This window comes from Triplophysa rosa, linkage group LG22 (assembly GCF_024868665.1).
Source record: "Triplophysa rosa linkage group LG22, Trosa_1v2, whole genome shotgun sequence".
Lineage (NCBI taxonomy): Eukaryota > Metazoa > Chordata > Actinopteri > Cypriniformes > Nemacheilidae > Triplophysa > Triplophysa rosa.
The window spans coordinates 11,049,379-11,070,244 of NC_079911.1; the positions used below are offsets into that span (position 1 = coordinate 11,049,379).

The 20,866-nt window shown below is 37.1% G+C and overlaps 1 protein-coding gene across 1 annotated transcript; it reads right to left on the reverse strand.

Moving 5' to 3' along the window:
* Window positions 1-293: 293 nt before the first annotated feature.
* pitpnab (phosphatidylinositol transfer protein, alpha b) lies at window positions 294-20,712 on the reverse strand. Its single transcript, XM_057320710.1, has 12 exons — window positions 20,531-20,712; window positions 16,593-16,623; window positions 10,701-10,846; window positions 10,058-10,149; window positions 7,602-7,609; window positions 7,326-7,400; window positions 6,404-6,487; window positions 6,207-6,284; window positions 5,956-6,066; window positions 5,614-5,736; window positions 4,100-4,184; window positions 294-2,750 (listed from the first exon to the last, which is right to left on the reverse strand). The coding sequence occupies exons 1-11, from the start codon at window positions 20,545-20,547 to the stop codon at window positions 4,137-4,139; spliced, it is 813 nt and encodes a 270-aa protein (XP_057176693.1). The 5' UTR covers window positions 20,548-20,712; the 3' UTR covers window positions 294-2,750; window positions 4,100-4,136.
* Between the last annotated feature and the right edge of the window lie 154 nt (window positions 20,713-20,866).

A 20,866-nucleotide genomic window follows, 5' to 3' on the forward strand; every position in this document is an offset into this window, starting at 1 on the left:
CGTTTCCCTCAGGTGACCCTAAGCTCTTCCACTGAAACCAGAAATGTCTGTACCAAACACACAAGCCTTACAAGCTTAGTTTAATCTGCTTCATCTGTTTAAATCCTGATTAAATTGGAGGTTTCACTGAGGAAAGAGTATGTGTACCACCCTCCCCCATCTTATGATTGCCCAACATGCACAATATGAGACGATATGCATATGTCTCTGGGTGTTTTGTGAGTGGAAGTACTTTTTAAACAAAATCAAACATAAAAAAAGAATAGAACACTACTTTTAAAAGTTTATTTCTTTTTCTCCAATGAAAAAAGAAATCTCCAATGTACTTTTATTGGAAGATAAGATGACAAAAGGCACAAATTCACATTAAAAGAAATAAAAAACAGATGACATGACAGAAGGGTGAGGGAAATCATAAATTCATAAATAGATTTATTTCGTATTTTTGGAATCATTGGATTTTTAATTCTGACAACAAATCGTGAAATCTAACAACAACATATTTATGACAAAGTCCTGTTTACCGTGATCTAATGTAACACAAACTGAGCCGTTTATGTGGATGATGATGCCACTTAAACATAAGGTTTAAGACAAGTTTCATGTGTCCAAATCTCTTTTTGGGAGAAAGGAATTTCCCACCGATCTCAGATATGAGCATAAGCTCATCTCTAAACCAGAACCCTGAAAAGGGCTTTGAAAGATCATAAACGTGGCTTTGCTCACAGTGTCATGTTGGAAAGGAATTTAAAAGTGACATATTTCTACAGCTCACAGCAAAAATACCACAACAATCAATGGATGAAAACATAGACACCATCCTGCCAAAAAGGAGCGATCAAGAATTAAGGGCGGGACTAGCGACAGTGATGGGCGGAAAATATCTGAGGGTTCATCATTGACATCTCACTTTAAGTGTTGTTTATTATCAAGAGGAGGCAGCAGAATTCCTTAAACCATTATTTACTGGTACATCTCATGAACCAAAGACCATCTTTTTTTACAAATAAAGTCACCCACAGACAACATCCAGCCAATACTGACCCGCTATATTACTGTGGCTGGGTTGATGGGAGGCTGTGCTAATAGACTGGCAGGAAAGTCTGAACTATATGAATAAAGTTTTATATTTATTATATATATTTATGTGTTCATCTACATTTATTTATATACTATATACAATTCGATACATACAGTACATCCATACATCACCGATTAAACTCAGGACCAACACAGTTCTGTATTGCTGAAAGATGTTAATGATAGGAAGAATGTAACAGAATGATCTACACCACAGAACCTGCATTTACTTCCAAATACTTCAATTTAACCTCATGCATTAACATGAGTAAATTTAACTCTGTCTCTGTGAATTCGTGTCGAATATCCCTCACGGAAAAAGAAGAAACACTACTGAGAAACACTCACGCACATCCATACGCACATCACGTGACTGAGAAAAAATCCACACGCGACCCATTTCGTCGTTCCTCCAACAAAATTAATGTTAATACAACTAAAACAATTGGAAGTGAGAGTATACAGTATAGGCTATCTGTGTCCTATTGACACAACATTCTGAGAAGGGGTGGACTTTATAACCCTAAAGTCACATTCTCGCTCAACGTTTGGTATTTTGAGGGGTTGGTGAAATGGAAGGGAGGTATTATTGCTAATATCTGGACAGATATTTTGTTTATCCTCATGACGGGTTTTAAAATGGGAAGATAGGCTATTTTAGGTTCAAAATATGCAAACAGTGTAAAATGCCTTCATTGAGCACCACTGTGCTGGCAGCCACAAAAAACAGACGTTTTCTGAAAGACGACAAGGTTTGGTGTTCCTTAACGTGTGAACGAGCCAATGCGTAAAGGGGCGGAGCCTGGTCGTGATGTAAACCAATCAAAAACCTAAAAAAAGGCTAAACCTGTCTTTTAATACAAAAAATCTAAACTGACTTTAACCAAACTAGCACATTATCACACATAACAGAAATGATGGAGCACAAAAGAGGACCTGCATCATTAATACTGATGCACACATACTTGATCAACAAACAATGAATACTTTAAACGTCAGCTTATTTCAAAGACATGTGTCTGATACTGTTTGATGGAGTTGAGAACCTCCGCTTTAACATGACCGAGCAGCTTTCAGTCAAAATGAGTTCATAATGCATGTAACAGAGGTCAGGGACCACCGAATTCACATAGTAAAGATTCACACTTAAAAGGCTGATAGATTAAAAAGACCCGACAAATAAAAAAGGTAGAATGAAATGAAACCGTACAGCAACAAAAACAAATCACTACAAGATTAAAACGAAACACATAAACGACTTGGTCCGCAAAAACAGACACTCAAGAACAATCACTTAAAAACCCTGTTTGTACACCTGTCACAATAACTCAACTGCCAATAGATATTCTGAATATATGTACACACGAATGTTGTCTGCTTTACAGAACTCAACATTGTGAAACCTATTTGTTTGCCAGACATTAGAGTAATGATCTGACAAAGTTTCTCTGGCTGTATTGCTTTACATAGGGAGACTTCGCATATTGGGCGTAACTTTTAACCAGGTTTAACAGCCTGTGGAATTAGTCAATGTGCTCCATTGGAAAGGAGGAATGCTCAGGACGAACAGGTCACACAGGGCTGGATGAATCACTTTACGTGAAAAATATGTGTTTTGCTTCGATTGAGGGGGGAATGCTGCTGCTGGTCTCCAGTAGTTTAGGTCTGATCTGAGAGAGATAGTTAGAGTGGACATGAGAGAGAGAGAGAGATGAGGAAAACATATACAGATAATAATATATATGTCAAAAGTAGTTTCAGTTTTAAATAGAATCTGTTGCATTGCCCTTACAAAAATTAACAATGCCTTAACTATAGTAACTTTAGGTAATTTGTAGTAAAACTCAAATGGTAATCGATTTGCTTAAAACATGGTCACTACACTTTAACTATAACAAAACCATAACTTTTTTTCTTATAGTTATTATGGCCTTTGAAGATTTATAAGAAAAATGATAACCATACACTGTAAAACACATACACTGTCTTATTTTTTTTAAGTGCCATCAAACTGGCTTTACAAGGTATTTTTTCATCTTACTATTTTACATTTTAACATTTTAAACATATGTTTTATTTCAATGTATAACTGAAATGACTAAAGCCAATTTGATTGAACATTTACAGCTAACATTTTTTACAGTGTAGTTTTCAGAAGGATTCATCATCGACATTTCAGTCATTTCAGTAATATCATGCTTAGAATACAGATACAGTAGTTATTTACACAACGATGAAACAATGTTGTTACATGACCTCATTGCATTGCATATACAGCCGTGGAAAAAATTAGGGGCCATTGCAATTTTTTATTTAATCAACATTTCTAGATGTATTGTGGCCATTCCAGTCCAGTGTCTGTTGAATTTCAACAAAATCAAACCTCAGGAGTGACATAAAGTCATCCAACAGCAATGTGAAAGATTGACAGCATGACAAGACACATGAAATGTGATCAAAAATAACGTTTCCTTAATACATGTACAAATATTACTGTTGTATTGCTTAAAAGTAAATATGAACTTGTTTTCTTTGCAATATTTTGGTCTGAAAAAAAATACAGAGCATATTTTCTGTTATTTTGACCTGTTTCTCCAGTTTTCATTTTTTGCAAATAAAAAATATTTTTATTTGAAATTTGGGAGAAATATTGTTAGTAGTTCACAGAATAAAACAAAAATGATCATTTTACGTAAACCCATATACCTATAAATTCAGAAAAAAACTGAAAATAATTTTGAAATGGTTTTCTAATTTTTTCTATGGCTGTAGGTTTAACAATTCCAGTGGAAATAATTATGGTTCTTTTGCATGGTTTAATCACATTTGTGTAAAAAATATTTTGGCAGTCTCATCAAATAGTAGAAATAAATATGCTAAAAATGACTACATGTATTTTCGTCAAGATTTTCCCTTTTCCCTAGCTTAACTTCTTAAGCTATAATTGTGAAGTATTTTTCAACTCTCACTTGATTTTCTAAATAAATGCCATTAGGTGGCGCCAAAGTTTGTGAATTACCATTATGAATGGCAGCATCCAGCACCACAGAGTATCATCAGTCTTCAAGAGCCACCATCCCTTTCACTGGATCTTTCACTCTCATCTGAAACAGCACAGGAAAATATCAAATCTGTAATGATTGTATCAGTTAGCCCAATGCATTCAACTCAACATAAAAATAACAGCAATTTAATCACTGTTAAATTGTATACACAAAAATGACAAATGTGAAAGTTGTAAGGGTTGCGTGCATGTACACAAGGCATTATGTACAGTAATCCCAGTAATCTCCATCTCTCCCCACTACCATGTTTAGATGTGACCCTCTCTGTAAACATGTCATCCTTTCTATTATTATTTACGATGAAAACATTTAAATTAAGAAGGCATAATTGAAAATGTAAACTAAACAAAGCTGAAACATTGCTTGGGAGTCTGAGAGAGCTCTGAGGGAGAGGTCCAGGGAAAAGTCTATGGATATTGGGTGTGATGCTAACATGTTATGACATCATTCAGTCCCCGTGCGGCACCTGAGAACAGCAGACTCTGACCCGCTCTGCACTGCTGCCCCTTTTGTTCACACAGCGCTCGGACCTCATAATGAGCTGAATTCAATCATTCATCTCACGCATTGTGCATGATTGTGCGGTGGGAAAATACTGTCAGAAGGTGACACTCTTTACATGCCCGAGCATAAGCAATGACTCAGATAAGCTTAACTGTATGTTCTTCTTTAAGAAAGACCCCACAAAACTACCCACTGATAGTTATTTTGTTAGGTATTTGGCAAAAAATGAATAAATAATGGTCAATAAATCAAGTTATATAAGCCATCAGCTGTCGTCCTCTATATCAGTGGTTCAAAAACCTTGCAAATATAAATGCAATGAATCATTCCACTAATCATTCTTAATAAAAAAACATATGTAAATATACGTTTTTTTTATCAGATGCTTCCATTGCCATGGTAAGGCATTCTTAAAAAATAATTATCTTAATTTAAAAAATAATAATTATCTCACTCTCATGATAGAAAAATGGCAAAAAAGTAAGTAAATAAAAGCAGATAGTTAGATAGCTTAAAGATGTTTGGGAACCAATGCTCAAAATCAGTGGTTCTCAAACTGGGGGGATGATGATGGATCCAGGGGGGCCACAGATTTTGTGGCATTTTATGAAATATAGAAATTTATCATAAATTTTATGTATTAGACATCAATAAAATAAGCCCACCAACCAAAATAATTGATGTTCCAGCATTGTATAACTGAATATGTTTTTGGTTTAATTAAAATTCTAAGTTTAAGATTATAAGTCTTTATTTGGGGAGCCCCAAAGTGATGCACCCTACACAAAGGGGCCTTACAACGAAAACGTTTGAGAACCAGTGCTCTAAATCACCATTAGCATTGACACATAATTGTCAGACGCTAATAAAATATAAATCAAATATATCCAAGTGAATGACAGAGATGAGGAAAGATTTGTATTGAGCATTGTGAGTGTAAATAAAGTTCTGGGTGCCGTCAGACCTCATCCAGCTCCTTCCTGGTCTCCTCCTCCATTCTACGGATGTCCTCCATGTTTAGCTCGATCCATTTATCAATCCAGCAGAACAGCTGCCGGTGGAAATTAGTAAACAAGCGCTTCTCTTGCTGATAAAATAGAGAAAATGTGTTACAAAAATCAAGCACAACTTCATTTCGGAAGAAGGATGTTGCATGTTTCGATGCCATGATGCGACAACATAAACCAGCAACCGGGTTTACGTGATTAAATGAGTCAAAATGCAAGGTGCTATAGTATTTACTACATTTTAAATTAATTTAAATATTTTTTCATGAAGGCACTATAGATGTTTCAAACACACTGACCTTTTGAATGAAGTTTTCCACTTTGTTTTGCAGGCCCCACCACTTGAACTTAACAGTAACCAGTTTATAGGCACACATGTGTGGACAGTCTGTCTTTTTAGGAAGCTCTTTCTACACAGACACATCCAAAATCTATTAAGCGCTTGGATATATTTCTCACAATATTGTATATTTTCCAGATGGAATTCAAGCGTACTACTCATACACAGAGCCCAATGAAGATGTTCTAAAGTAAAGGGTTTTCCTCCCACCTTCCAATCAGGTCCGAGCGGCCCCCTCCCAGTCTTTACAGACTTGATCTTAGTAGGGTCTTCTTCTGGTTTATAGTCCTACAAAGAGAGAACTCTTATCAGAATCACACATGGTTTCCATGGTAACCAAAAAACCTTTAAACGTCTAAATATAGGAGGTGAGTTGTGATTCCCGTGAAGCGTGTTGAACTTCTCACCTTTAGCTCTACCTGACTCCGGTCTGCAATGTCTATGTACACAACATCCACCTTTTTCCAGGTGTCTGGGTCTAAACCATGAACCTGTACATATTAAACAACATGAATGAAATAGTAAATAGGTGAGGGGTGTAAAATGTAAGGATCTAAAAGGGGTCAATAGAACACTAGTTAAAATGCTTTTAATTTGCTGATGATTCATATTATTCCAACATGATTTGAAAGATTTGAAAAACAAAAAGTCTTCTTTTCACATTTTATGAGTGACCTAGAAAACATTTCTCATTAATATTGTATAATTTTGTATTTTAAATATTTAACCATTCTGGTATTTTCCAAGTTTAAATTAGATTTCTGTAGTTTATTGGTAGAGCATTGCATTAGCAGCACATGGGTTTGAATTTTGGGCAATACACAATGATAAAAACATATCACTTTAAGTCGCTTAAGGGTCCGGTGTATAAAATTTAGCGGCTTCTAGTGGCGAGGTTGCAAATTGCAATCAATGGCTCACTCCACCCCTCCCCTTCCCTTTCGAAGCACTACGGTGGCTGACGCAGGGCTAAGATGTGGTCACCTTTTTGCTTATTTGCCGAAGGAGATAACGTATTTATGAAACGCGTTCTGTAGAGCAGCTTGTCCATTTAGAGCTACTGTAGAAACAACATGGTGAATTCCATATAAGGGGACCCGCGGTTTTATAGATAAGAAATAGCTCATTCTAAGATAATAAAAACATAACGCTTCATTATGTAAGGTCTTAATACACCTCTGAAGACATAGGTATGTGTATTATATTGCATTTTTGTCAATAGAGCCTCCAAAAAATTGGACTTTTAAAAATTCACATAAAAGTGTCTGACAAATGTAAATGATGATTTTGACCTACTAAAAACAGCTACAAAATGATGATATCACTTACATTGTCCTGCTGTCCCATATCAGGCTTATGCCACGTCTCAATCTTGATGAGGAAGTTTTCTTTCATATACTCGTTCTAAAACACAAATGTCAATCAGACAAACTGATAAACGGCAATAACCAGTCGACTGACACATATTTGTCCTCTCTTCTTTCACTGCGGGTGTTACTGTCTCCCGTTACAATCAAACAGTGTGTGTGTCTGTGTTTGTGTGTTCTTGTGATGTAAATCTACATGTTTATAGGTGAGTTCTACTTGTGAAGAGTGAATACTTACCGTGATTACTGAAGGGTGATATGACACCGGCATGAAAAAGAGAGATAATATAAATTAGATACTACACAAAAATATCAGTTTAAAAAACATCCAGATTTATTTATGATCAATTGTGTCTGAACTGTCTTGACATTTCCTGCTGCAACTAAACGTTTGTGTGGAACATTTTGGCATATTTTTAAATAGCTTAAAGGCTTTGGTTGTTGTTGTTTTCAAGTTAATAATGGACAGCTGTAGCAGGATTTTAATTTATTTAAATTTCATTTATTTAGGATTTTAATAGGCCTACTACTTAATTGTTACAAGGTGTAATGTGTGAACTAAAAAAATATATCTGTTTTATAGCCAATATATTGACTATATTGACTGATTTTGAAGATCTCTGCTGGAAATTTACAAACTTTGGACTTTCGGTAACTATAATGGAACAACCCTGATATAATACTACAATGCTACTGTATATCAGCTTGATGTTTTGAAGGAAGACACTTTTATTAAATCCATATTTTACATGTTTTAGGCACCGCATAGCAGCTATAAATATCTTAGTAAAACACACTTTAGCAAATTAGAAATCGTCCATCTATGGGACTGTGAGAATAAATATCAAAGTGCTGGTATAATCTGAGTTTCCTGTGCTGTAACTCCACTCCTGCTCGACTCAAACAGTGAATTATTCAGCACCCACAAACGCAGTGACAGAGAGAGAACGATAGAAGTAGAAACAGATACAGTAAAGCAATAATTATAATTAAAGCTGCGAGCAGCGATGATCGGGCCCTCGCGGAAAGTGCCACCGCAATCCGATTGCATAAGGAAAACAGCGAATGGTAGGCGATAAAATTAAGGCAGGCGAATTATAGTAGGATTTGTTATTTATTTAAACGCGTCACATTTCCTTTTGCCAGCTGGTGGCGCTATTGCTATAAGTGAACACTGACATGGATGTGTGTTCAGGCCAGGACTTTTATCAAATGTGTGAAGTGTGAGGCCGGTCAGACATTGTGTGCCTGAGTTACTATAGCTTCCTGTTTCATGGCGAAACATCAAACTTTGACACGCCCCTCAACGAAAAGTCAGGAAGATGCAGTGTATCGTCACAAAGGTCTAGGAAGTTATATTATATAACGACTTTAATATATTTACGTCACATTCCCTTTTGCCAGCTGGTGGCGCTATTGCTATGAGTGAACACTGGCATGAATATGTGTAATCGTTGGCGAAACATCAAACTTTGTCAGGCCGCCACGGACACGCCCCTCAACGAAAAGTTGCATAAGGAAAACAGTAAATGGTAGGCGATAAAATCTATGCATTCGAATTATAGTAGGATTTGTTATATATTTAAATGTGTCACATTCCCTTTTGCCAGCTGGTGGCGCTATTGCTATAAATGAACACTGACATGGATATGTGTTCAGGACAGGACTATTATCAAACATGTGAAATATGAGGCTGGTCAGACATTGTGTGCCTGAGTTACTATAGCTTCCTGTTTCATGGCGAAACATCAAACTTTGTCAGGCCGCCACGGACACGCCCCTCAACGAAAAGTCAGGAACTTGCAATGTATCATCACAAAGGTGTGAAAGATCATACTTGCCAAATATGATGCTGAATTGTTTGAATCTCTATGAGTTAATCACAGTTTAAAACATGCCACTTCCTGTTTCCTGCAGGTGGCGCTATAACTGTATCTGAATATTACCATGTAGATGTCTTCAGAACAGGACTTTTAGCAAATGGGTGAAGTCTGGGGCCTGTTGGACATTGTATGCCTGAGTTACAACAACTTCCTGTTCATGGCGAAACGCCAAACTTTGGATGGCCGCCAGGGTCACGTTCCCCCACGAAAAGTCAGGATCTCCGCAATTTAGCTTGCAAAGGCCTTAAAATGAGAATGACATGAAAATGATGTTGATCGGATTAAAACTCTAGGAGGAGTTTGTTAAAGTACGACACCTGCAGATTGCAAAAATTTACAAAATTGCACTGAAATTAAAAATAACGGACTTCCTGTTGGGTTTAGAGATATGCTCCAAGAGACTTTTATAAATGATTCGGGGTGTTCTATGAGTCCACCAAATTTGGTGCATGTACGTTTTGCGTAGCGGCCTGGGCAGATCTAGGTGGCGCTAGCGGGCCATTTTGCCATGCCTAATTTTGAAAAACCCCTATCAGACGTAAATTTTCGCCACGTCTGATGCGTGTGCAAGTTATTGTGAGTTTTTGAGCATGTTTAGGCCTTCAAATTAGCGATCAAAGAGGGAGAAGAACACAGAAACAATAGGGCTCTGCACTTCGGTGCAAGCCGGTGGCTTGCTCCTCCGTGCTCGGGCCCTAATAAGAGAGCAACCAGAAACACAGCAAACAAGTCACGAGCAGAAGTTAAACCACAACATTACAAGCCCGTCTTTCATGTACTGTACGTGAGAGAATACACGTGCGTTTGTTACCTGTGCGACAGTATGGGTAGGCGTTCCAAGCTTTCTCGTGAATGTTGAGTGCTGACGCCGGTGCAAGCATCCGCACAAATGAGGGGACTTTACTGAAGAAGCAAAAAGAGGAATGAGATGGAGACTATGGGACTGAAAACATGCCATAATCTTAAAGGGGAAGCATGGAATATTGTTTTTTCAGTTTACACAAAAATGAAAATTCTGTAAGCTTTTACTCATCCAACCTTTATTGTTTTCTTCATTTAATTAACTTTAATGTAATTTATGATGTTCTTTTTCTATTCAACAGAAGTGGATGGGGACAAATGCAAAAGAAAAGGTCAATTCGACTCACTTTCCACATCTTCTAAAACGACACAATATCTTAGCTTTATGCTTATCTGTTGTTATATATTACATGACTCATTTGAACAACTTTTTATGTTCTTCCATTGTGTGTTTTTTTTTTTCATTTTTAGATTTTGACATTGTCAGTCCCCATTCACTTTCACTAAATGAAAAAGAACAGGATATGTTCATTTATGGAGTAAAGATTAAGAACAACATGGATTAAAAATGACCGAATTATCATTTCTGGGTGTCCTGTACCCATGACACATTCTATTGTTATACATTTGTGGGCGTGTGTAAGTGTGATTACCTCTGCAGGTGGTAGATTTTGTGTGTGTACTGTCCCTTCTCTCCATCCTTCTCATAGGGTTCGTTCTTCAACACCTCCACACCTTCTCCTCCTCCCGTCTCTTTCTTACTGGCTTCTGCTACTGAGTACAGCTGCCCTACCTGATACTGTGAGACACACATGTATATTCAGTGAAAGATGTCTGATAAAGATCTGGAGATCTGATAAACGTCTTAGACAAAGCAGTTTTACATACATTCTGAATCATAAACATCTTACAGACATCTTCTAAACGTCTATATGACGTCTGACAGGAAACGTCTAAGAGACGTATTTGCACATGAGCAAACATTCAAAAAAATACATCTTGCAGATGTAAATGCTCAAATCAAATAGACATTTCTGAGATGTCAAGTTATACATTCATTTACAGTATAACAGCTCCTGGTTAACTAGTAGCCAAGTCTTTGTTGAATTAAGAGATGTTTAGTTAGCTCGGCCGGTACCAGCTGAAACCAGTTGAGACCAAAAAGAAGTAGGCTACTTTAAGCTGTTTTTGTTTTCAGCATGGCTCCATTTGTTATTCTATGCTGAATAAACCCAGAGAGTTCAAAAACAAAGACCCCCTTCATATCATAATCACCTCTAATCCTGTGAAGAATTTAGTTAGAACATAAATGCACAAACACTTACAGAGAACTACACAGGCAAACCAATATTTGCGAATATTTGACTATACTGTACGTTAGGAAATGCACAATTTAGCTAATTTATTCCTTTAAGTATTATTGTATGCCACTTGTCTACTCCATTTTCACATGGGCAATTCAAGCATTATGAATGTGACATTATTAGTCAAAACTTGAAATATACATTTTCAGAGAATGTATTTAGTACCAATATATTGAACCATTTTACTAAAGCCCTGATGATAGAGTCCAGACATCAGTAAAATATCAGTCTAAGCACGAGTTTTCTATTTTAAAAGAGAAAAAATCATGCGTTATGGATGTGACAATAAAAAGAGTACAGGATTTGAGAGACAACATACTTTGTAGGATTTCTGTGAATTAAAATGCACAATACAGAAGCAATGATACCCAACACATGGAGAAGGTATACTTCTCTACAGACCAAAAAAATATATAATTTTATTTCAATTTTCATGTGCCCATTTATAAGAAATATGGACCATTTTGGATGTGACAATCCTGACTATGATACCAGACTATGATAAACTATTCTTAAAAAAGGGGGGTTAAAAAAAATTGGGGGTGTTAAATTCACCAAATATTGACATCTGACCTATAGTATGGTGAAAAACTTGGGTAAAAACTTTTTTTATCGTAAGGTTGACATTTGCATGGAATTGTCCACATGCTATTCCTATTTTTCACGGATTTATTTTGCACAATATTTTTGCACAATAAAAGTGTGCAGTTTTTATCATGCTGACAAAACACACTGACATTAAATGGAAAGAGAGAGATCCTGCAGGTATTGTTCAGTGTAAAAGAATCCAGTGTGAGGTAAAGCGAGTTAAACAAAGTGATTTGCTGTGTTTAGTGTCAGCACTTTTGAGTCTGAGCTGAGGCAGCACAGCACAATTCCAGAAGTTCAAGGCACCACCATGAATCCTACCTAGAAACAACTCTGACTGTAAATGTGGTTATCAATCCCTAAACACAGTGTTCTTCACACATGAGAATGTGTGAGACAGACCGGATAAAAAGAGAGAAATGACCAGTTTGAGAGAGAACAAGAAAGAAGGACGAAAGAGAATAAGTGACAGACAGAAAGATAGCAGTCGGCTTTATGCTTCTTGTGGAGTGTGGTGTGTTTGTATGTGTGTCTCTGCTTCTACATGCAGTGTCATCATTCTTTCACCAATCAGAGGCTTTGGCTTTCCTCTCAGCCAATCAGAGGCCAGCAGGAGCATGCGTCACTTTGCAGCACCCTCTGCAAATCACACGCACACGCATCATCCGATTCGTCCGCAGCGGATGTGCTATTTTTTGTACATGCGTGTTACATCGATCTATATTTAAACTGACATTGAAAATAAAAGCGTAATCTTTATGAATGAACAGCATGTGCAGGCCTGATTGTAGTTCACTGACAGTGATGGTCAAACTAAACACTCGACATAGACTTTTAGTGTGTCATTGACTGAGAATGACAGATATCTCATATGAAGACAGGAAGTGAAAGTATATGAGGGAGTGTCACAGGCGGCCATTGACTGCGCAGCTGCCCCCCTTAAGCAAGTAAGCTTTCTTAATCCATAATTCCCCATCGAATGAATGAACTTCAAGAATAGCACTTTGCCCTCTCGCTTTAAACAACATCAGCCAAATAAAACGTCTTTAGGCTCCTGGAATCAGATGAGGGATCAGAGCTTTAATTTATACGAGCTCATCTGATCTCAACATTCAGGACAAGTTGAATATTTGGCCTTATTTGTTTACATTCAAAGTCATATATGATCAGTAACCTTATATTTATTTAGTTGTTTTCATGTCTTAATTTTTTTTTAATAAACACAGGGAGATCGACTTAGCAAGGTTATTTTAGTTTACTAAAATTAAAATTTTGAAAACGTTTCAGTTCATTGAAATCAAATTAAATATTGACCTAAAAATTATTGGAAAAACTTATACTAAATGAAAAATGTAAATGTTGCCTCAAAAATAAATATGTTTAAAGCACTAAAATGAATAAAAACTAAAATAAAAATGAATTAATCTTATATAGACCATTTCATCGGACGCGCATGCCGGGACTGCAGCTAACTTCCGGTCTGTGTTTGGCTAGTGTCTAATAATATAACTATTTATATTTCATTGAATTTATGTTCATATATTCTATTGTTTTTATTGTATAATAATTGTATTAAATAAACGATTTGTTGAATTTTGTTGTATGTTCATTTTATTCAATAAAAAATGTGTTGAATGGGTCCTGTAGTTCTGACGCATTTTAAGAAACTCCCAGATAGCACAATCCATCTGGTTTACGTCTATTTGACATCTGCATTTACATCTGCAAGACATCTTAAATACATAGTTTGCTCATCTGCAATACGTCTCGGAGACGTCTGAACGTCTGTAATACGTCTGCTAAAGATCTGGAGATCTGCTGCTTAAAAGCATCTGCTAAACATCTTAGAAAGAGCTGTTGTACATCCATTCTAAATCATAAACATCTTACAGACATCTTCTAGATGTCTATATGACGTCTGACAGCAGACATCTCCGAGACGTATTGCAGATGAGCAAACGATATATTGTAGATGTCTTGCAGATGTAAACGCAGACGTCAAATAGACGTTAACCAGATGTATGTGTGCTATCAGGGGTATGGTACGTTGACATCTAGCGGTTGAGCTTGGTTTCGCAGTCTAAATTAAAGTGTTGGAGAGACAAGTTTAGCCATCTACCGGTTCTTCTCGGATTCTTTTGCGTGTTATCAGAAATAATCTACAGACCATCTATTATTTGTGAATGTGAAATCTATTATTGAGTTAAGGGCAGTCCGCGAATGTAACGTTCGTTTATGCTGTCACTTTGAAACCGTCTATACAGCAACATAAAAAATCTAATAACTTATAAAATGAGAAAAGCATATACACCAAAATTGCTAAAACTCTAACAAAAATTACTATAAAAACTATGAATCTAAAAATAAAAGCTAATGTAAAATATTAATAAAACCAAAACTATAACAACTATATGCGACTTAGTCGGCAATATGACTATTATTGCAATTATGCAACAAAAATGTCTCATTTATATCTTACAATTTATTTTCACAGGTTATTATGCAATGTTTACATGAAAGTGTCAGTATATTAAAATGACCTAAAAAAAAGTTCTTAATTTAGGCTACAGTTTCAGTAGACATGAGAAGGATATAGTCTCAAAACAATTGATAGCTCCCCTAGCTCCGCCTACTCTAATGACAGCATTTATCAAAAGGATTATTTTCTCCAACTGAAAACAAACAGCTCGATAATGAACATGAGAATTGTTAACCAAGCTCAGAGCTCATGCAACTCCAAATAAAATTTGATACACTTTTTGGGAGGGGGGTAAATGTGCAAAAATCTTCTGGATGCCAAAAAGGAAACCTTCATCTGACAGGAAGGACATATGCTCAAATTTATTTAACCAAACTTCATCGGGCAGAACAGATTTAATCATATCCAAATGCAACTTGGCTGACTGTCCTGTTTCGCAGGATATGCTGAGGTATGTAAAAACCAGTGCAGATGGAAACGGAGGCCTCAGGAGCTGGAAGAAGCAGACGTTGAATTTGCATAATCCAGCCCAGAGAGAGGGTTTGAGAGGCCTGATTCAACTGTACAGTAACAGGACCACAGATACAACCGGGAGATTACGTGAACATGATGGTATGACACAAACAGCTGGAAGAGTCAGGTAGTCTAGAAACAGAATCAGGATTATTATGAGATCTAAACTATAATTGGAAGAATATTGACTCCATTTGTCATTTTTTCACCAGATCACACTGGTAGTCAGGGGCCTTGTTTGAACTCCATGTTCCTGGACCGCTGCAGTTTATTTTATAACGGTCTGATCGATATTGCCACTAATCTTTGAAAGACTTCACAGATATTATGCTCTTGTGATGTATGTTTTCTTTACGATTTGGGGAGATCTTGTTTTCCGTCTGATGTACAGTACATGAGACACTCAACAATCACCTTTCAAGCATGCGATACCTTGTCACTCCTATGTACTTACATTTATTATTAATAAGTCTGAGCATCTTTTTGTGACATATATATATGGAGTTTCAGGCTCGCCTCTGTTTACCCACACCAAACGCAATAGTAAAACATTTTTCTTAGATTAGAATTCTCATATTAAAGGTCCACTGTATGAAAATTAGCAGCATCTAGTGGTGAGGTTGCAAATTGCAACCAACTACTTAGTCCACTCCTTCTCTTTCAAAACACTATGGTGGCTGACACAGGACTAAGATGTTGTTGTGTTTTTGCTTCTTTGCCGAAGGAGATAACATATTTACAAATCGCGCTCTGTAGTGCAGTTCGTCCTTTTAGAGCTACTGTAGAAAAACATGGTGAATTCCATGTAAGGGGACCCGCGGTTTTATAGATAAGAAATAGCTCATTCTAAGGTAATAAAAACATAACGCTTCATTATGTAAGGTCTTAATACACTTCTGAAGACATAGTTATGTATGTTATATTGCATGTCTGTCAATAGATCCTCCAAACAGATTACACCCTGGACTTTTAAACTATAAATAATCAATAAAATAATCCACAGTTTTTGTGGAAGACAGAAGCAAGAATAAACAGCCTAGACTCTAAGGAAAGCGAGCGAGAGAGAGAGAGACAAAAACAGGTGGTATCAGGTGACTCATTGCGAATTCAGGATCGGATCGCTGTTCATGGGAAATGAGGAGACTGCAAAACAGAGTTAACAGGGAAAGCTCATTCTGAATAGGACAGAGAAAAGATGAGAGAGAATGGACGATAAAGTAGGAATTGCTGACTTGGCTAAAAGCAAAAGCTATTAATACTGGCAGACCCCCAGAGGAGTGATGCATTAGTGATTTGCATGGTCCATATTGGGATTAGACAGCATGAGAGAAGAAATATTCATCCTCTTGCTGCGATAACTGACTCATAACTGACTGAGTGGCATAGAGGCGTCCGTTTCGGCATTACAGATCTGTGGCTCGGCGCACACGGAGAGAATCACAACACTGGTGTCGTGACTGCTGTCAAATTGAGTCATCCACACTCAACAAATGTAAATCGATGACTGGCACCACGCGCATGCATACGGAAACAAAGTTTGAAATCACTGTCATTACTAGAAATCATAACATGCAGTACACAAACACTTAGTTCGCACTTACCTCCTCCACAGAAATCGGTAGGATCACTCGACTGCAAAAGAGAAAACAAGAAATTATTTTAGAGCTGCTCTACTCACAAGAATGATAAGTATCATTATGCAAAAAATTAATAAAATGCTTTTACTTAGTCACCATTTTGGCCATGTGGTGCTGCATATGCATAGATTTCTACATGCTGACAATTTATAATAAAATAAACTCGTGATCGCTGGAATTGATAGTTCACCCAAAAATGAAAATTATGTCATCATTTATTCACCCTCATGTCATTTAAAACCTGTATATGAGTCTTTCTTCTGATGAACACAAAGGAAGATATTCTAAGAAATGTCTCAGTGGTTTTGTGTCCACACAATGGAAGTCAAAGGGGTTCGATGTTTCTGTTCGATGTCAAAATATCTTCTTTTGTGTTCTGAAGAAGAAAGTCCTAAAGGTTTAAAATAACATGATGTTAGTAAATAGTCCATAGTAGATGGTTAGTTTGTGGTCTAAAATAAAATAAAATAAAATATGATTTTTTTTAAGATGATGTCCCTCCACAATCATTTCACAACATCTCATAAAATCCAAAAACCTTAACAATTTAATTTGATTACATTTCAAGCCTTTAAACAATAATGCAAAAACTAACACAATTTTTAGTCTGTATTAAGATCTGCTTGGCTTTGTTTCGTCAACAAATGTGGTCTAAAGTACAATATAATGTAATGAATCCACTCATAGTAGCAAACCTATAAAGCTGTTCCTTGTCAGGAGCATCTCCAATATACTGTTTCTAAATGCAAGCTGGCGAAGTACCATGCGCTCTGCAGCCTGCATATATAATCAATATACTTCTCAGGAGTAAGTCAACACCGCTGCCTCTCTCCATTCCAGTTAAGCGCTCTAATCATCTGTCGTAAGTCACCAGTGCACTTCACAATTGTCCTTGCATGTGACGGGATGCACTGGAAGTTCTCCAATGACCCGATTTGAATTATCTTTAATGTGCAGAGGAAAGTTTTAATGTACTCTTATACAGTAGATTGGGAAACTCTATCAAGATTTCACTTAGGTTTCACGTAAGAATATGAATCTATAACATAATGTGGATAATTTGGTGTGAGACATGACTTTTGATTTCAGGCTTTGGGATCTTGGAAAAAGCCGTGCAGTGTGAGGCACGAGACCTCGTGTGAGATTACTGGAGCCTTTTCTAAAGACAAAATTTAGGGCACCATTTGCTTTCTATTACTTTTCTCTATGGAGAAACAACTGAGATATTTAAGAGATCTCATTTGTGCTTTTCAATAAATGAACCCAAACTTTATGAAGTTTATATTTTAAGTTTAAGTATTTAGTAAAATGTTACAGAGAATTTGGATAACAACTCAGTGTCTGCTTTTGCATTCTGTTGAACAAACTTCAGTCCTGAACACTGATGCTATGTGCCATATCAAACGCACTATACACTCTGTGGGTCGCTTCAGCATATATCACATGCTATAGTCACCTTGCCCTCCAGAGCGCTGTTTGTGTCCTGAACCGGGACTATCGGTCACCGCTGTGGATTTAGCGTCTCATCTACTCTGCCTCCATGACACCCAGGCTATTTTCTGCATTATAAATGCTGCTGACCGCATGGCATTTCTTTGTATCTGACAGACTTTACTTATTGTTTCGGTAACAAGACAAACTAGTTTACAAACGGATTCTGAAATTTAATACACAGCAAAGGTCAGCTTCAGCTTCCCTTTATTAAATATACTAAACAAACAAGCATTTAGAAATGAACACAATGCTCTCATATTGAGGTTTACTAAGGTCAGATGTAAAGTAACATGTTACATCAGGACAGGGAGGACTACTAGTAAAGATTTTTTGGGATATAAGGTGCTGGAATAGGGTCAACTAGAGTTCTGGACTCAGGAGATGTTTTGTCTGTGTCTGGAGGTGAACTGGGTCACAGGAAAGTGTCAGTACACTGAGTAAGACCTGAGAACAAGAGGTCAATGCTTTAGCTCAAATGGACAGATTCTTTTCAATCATAATCAGCTTGGAAAAATAATGACATACTTTTTTAGTTAATGCATAGTGGGACAATGACATTTTTGGTTAAATATATTTGAATCATTAAGGGAGACGTTACACTGTATGATTTTTTAAATTTTAAATAGCTCTTTATGTTGAGACGACATGGTGTCTCAATAAAAGATCATAAAAGACACATGTATAATAATTTCAAAATAAATTATGTTTAAAATAGTTTTACATTGAGCATAATACGCAGCAGCGCAGGCCACTTAAAAAATGTATTTCATGTCAACTAGTAGCATACTGAAAACCTTAAAAGTATTACATAAACATTTACGCATTTGATGAGCCCTTTTATCCAAAATGACCTACTATTTGCATTTAAGAAACTTTAAGAAACTGATTAATTTCTTTTAATCAGTGTATGTTCCATCAGAATCAAACCCATGACTTCTTCACTACAGATAAGTGTTAAGAAACACAAATCTTTTTGGTAAAACGCAAAGCTTTCCTTGCATAGAAATTAAGTAATTTAACAATACAGCATTGAATTCTGCATTGAATACACTTGATCTCAAACATCAGCTTGACTTAGAAAGGTCTAATTCTTCACCTGGGGGTATTTTCAGTGTTAAAGGTCATTTTTAGTCAGTCAATTACTAAAAACACCAAGTGCCATGGACAGCATCCCCGAGGGACCTCGCTGCGCGTACAAGCATCTTAAAAGACTAGATGAGTCGTGGAAATTGTTTGCTGATAAACCGATTATGTAATACTGTTTTCCATCCTTTAAAAGCATGCACACAATACAATTTAAAAAACAATAGGCTGCATACACTATAAAATAATGCAGAAATCTTCTAAAAATATTTAACTGAGGTTCAGAAACGGCAACTCGTTTTCGGTGTCCACTGTCCCTCAAAACCGGCATGACGTCGTTGAAAAGGACGTCAGAGAGATGCCCGTGACGATGCGCGGATACGCACGTGATGATGCGTTGGCGGCGCGTCCTTGCTGCGAGCGTCGCGATTCATCGCGCCTCTCTCCGAGTCACTCGGGAAACTCGCGGGCATTGTTTGCGTGGGCATTCATTACCAAGATGCATTTACAGGGCAGATATTATATAAGAAACACTGCGCGCACTAGGCTATTGTGTGCTTAAGTGCAAAATCACATTAAGTTCTGTCAGAGGAAATATCTATGATGTTTATTGAGATGGTAGAAAGCCTCAGATGTTTTCAGCAATGACCTTTTTGCTGGTGTGTAGCGAAAGGTTATTAATATTTCAGAGGGAAAGGACAGGGGAGGTTTGGAGTATATGATCAAGTTATAGTTAGTCCGGTTCAATGAAACAGATGCTCGAATTACACGCGCAAGGTGAACAGATCGGGTGGTCGCGAAAAGCGGCCGGTTTGTTTAAAATGTGAACGTAATTAATAAATGAACTGGATCTTAAAGTGTACGCGGGCGCCATTTAATATCCGAACGCGGTGTGCTGGAGTCGGTCCGTTTCACCTTCACCAGTATCAATAACACCACGAAGAGACAAATAAACTCATTTGATCGCTGCTAGAAATCCAGTTATAACAAATACGCGTTTAACTAATAAAACAAAGAAATAACCCGAGAAAACATTATAATTGCACCATCCAAAATTACCCAGACGCGTTTTTAAACGCAAAGAAATTGCATTGTGGGCCCATTTAAAAAATTGCTATAATGATTAATATTGAAGCGTTGTTTTATTAAATGCATCAAATATAATTACGACCAAGGGCTTTGATGAACATGAACTGACATAAAGTCAAGTTTACAATGTCGCCATGGCCTCTGGCGGTGGGATGGGGTCGTGGTACCCGCGCTGCGCGCACGGACGGAGGATGCTGCCATCACAATGAGATCAATAATATAACAGCTGCACTTACAATTCTTTAATGAGCATTTTCTCCGGTTCTCTGTGCCTTCCCGAGATAACGTCGTTTTACACCTGGATGAATGCAAATAGGTGTCGAGTCCTCGGTTAGTGCCACGGTCTCCTTCTCCCCACCTCACCCGCTTCTATGTCATTCTAGGGAGCGTTTTTCTATTCCCACAGATTCACTTCCTGATCTGGGCCGAGAGGGCGTGGTATGGAGTCCTGACGTCATGGGGAGGAGGGTCATCGTCGGCTTTTTGATGTCTTTGAAAAACCAGGGACGACCGTGGATGGTCTGAGGTGGTCCCCTTTGCGATGTAACAGCTGGTGGTCGTATTGTTGGTTT